At 38.1% G+C, this 1,875-nt stretch overlaps 1 protein-coding gene across 1 annotated transcript; it reads right to left on the reverse strand.

Annotated features, from left to right (window-relative positions):
- Positions 1–232: 232 nt before the first annotated feature.
- Positions 233–1,629, reverse strand: LOC122057993 (protein LOW PHOTOSYNTHETIC EFFICIENCY 1, chloroplastic-like). Its single transcript, XM_042620366.1, has 3 exons — positions 1,203–1,629; positions 385–611; positions 233–286 (listed from the first exon to the last, which is right to left on the reverse strand). Exons 1-3 carry the CDS (start codon positions 1,627–1,629, stop codon positions 233–235), a joined length of 708 nt encoding a protein of 235 aa, XP_042476300.1.
- Between the last annotated feature and the right edge of the window lie 246 nt (positions 1,630–1,875).

Below are 1,875 nucleotides of genomic sequence, written 5' to 3' on the forward strand. Positions count from 1 at the left end.
CACTTCTCTGATTTCTTGAATCTGAAGTTTATGTTTATGTTTCTGGTTCTGTCGATGATTAAATTCCTATATTGAGTTCAAATTTGAATTAGCTTTGTAAATGATTAAATTCTTTCATATTTCTTTCATATTCCCTTCAATTTTTATGGTTCTGCACTTGATTCAGTAGCTTGTTTGCTTCATCTCTGTTCAATTTTTATGGTTCTGCTCTGCACTCGGTTCTGCACTTGATTCAGTAGCTTCCTTGAGTGACTCCTTCTGTTCCATCACTCCATGGAGTTCCAATCTGAAAGAGAAGCATATTAGCAACAAGAGCCCATGAAGCAACATCTCAAAAAGTTTGAAATCAGGAACTCAATAAGAAGGAATTAAAAAGCTTTGTACCTGTGGAATTCCATGCCAGTGGATTGCGACGTTCTCTGTAAGCAAACTATTCTTAAGCTCCACAACGACAGTATCACCTTGTTGTGCAATGATGGATGGCCCAGGAGTTTTTCCATTAATTGCGATCACCAGCTTCTTGTAGCAATCCTGGGACTTGTATTCATACTTAACCTCCCATTTATAATGGCGGATTCTAGCTTCAACTGTTGGAAGTGTCAACAGAGAGACTAAAAAAAGAGTTATCAAAAGGAGGAAACCAAGAGGAAGCCTTGGGTAATGGAAAGGAATGATCATCTTGTGAATTCTCAGATGAATATTCAGTTCTGAGACAGAATTGATCGAGTCTCTGGTAATATCATTGATCAGATCCTTTACAAAGCCCCATTTTATAGTGAGTTTAGTCCGGGAGAGAGAATGGTAGAGGAAACTTACAGGTCCGTATTAGCTAAGCGAAAGCACATAGTAATTACTGTGCAGCATACTTTGATTAGTTGAGAGTACTACACCAAACGGAGGAGAGCCTCTCGTTATCTAATGTTCAAAATTCTTTTTGTTCAATTCCCTCCGTAAAATAGTAGCATTTTTATTGTTGGATCCATATTAAAGCTTGAATCAGATATCAACTCAATGGATATGTTGTATGATAGTTCAATGAACAATGTTCACTACCCTCTTTTAAACTTTATTTATTAGTTTTCATGTGTTTGTTGAGTATAAAGTTCCTCTCTTTCAAATGGTTTACATCTTCTAGGAACATCTGCCAAGTTACAGAACTCTGACAGCATCATAAGTTTTCGAAGAAAGGTGAAATCCCTCACTGTTAGCCCTCAAATACAGCTCATATGCAAGTTTTGGCTTAGCATCTTTCGCGAGAGCCTCAATCAGCATTTCATATGTTATCTCATTTGGTGAGAAATTCAAAACTTTCATCCGGTGGAACCATTCAAATGCAATACTTCCCATGCTGTTCCGTGCACACCCACTGATAATCACATTAAAAGTAACAACAGTTGGTTCAATACCAGATGAAACCATATCTCGGATGATGGAATCTACCATCTCAGACCTTCCTTGTCCAGCGTAAATTGATGCCATAATTGTAAACGCATACAAGTTTGGCACAACACCCACTTTAAGCATATGTTCCCATACTTGGAGGGCCTCATCATAGAGTTTCCCTTTCTCAAGGGCACTAAGCAATGCTCCATATGAAACAATTGTAGGTTTTTCACCTTGATCTACCATCCTCCCTTTCTCAATCTGCACACTGTAGGTGTCTCCATAGCCATTCTAGAATTATACTGTACGGAGACTGCCTAGCCACTTAAATTTCGGTGCATGGTTGATGCAGATCAGATTTGCTCCAAGTGAAGAATAGATATTGAGGGAGAATTTGAAATGAAAAAAGGCTAATGCATAACAAGCCTACCTGGTCCAGAAAAATATTCAGATACAATTAATTGGGAATGAGTTATCATCTTTAGAGACAAG

Source organism: Macadamia integrifolia, chromosome 12 (assembly GCF_013358625.1).
Source record: "Macadamia integrifolia cultivar HAES 741 chromosome 12, SCU_Mint_v3, whole genome shotgun sequence".
In the NCBI taxonomy this organism is placed as follows: domain Eukaryota; kingdom Viridiplantae; phylum Streptophyta; class Magnoliopsida; order Proteales; family Proteaceae; genus Macadamia; species Macadamia integrifolia.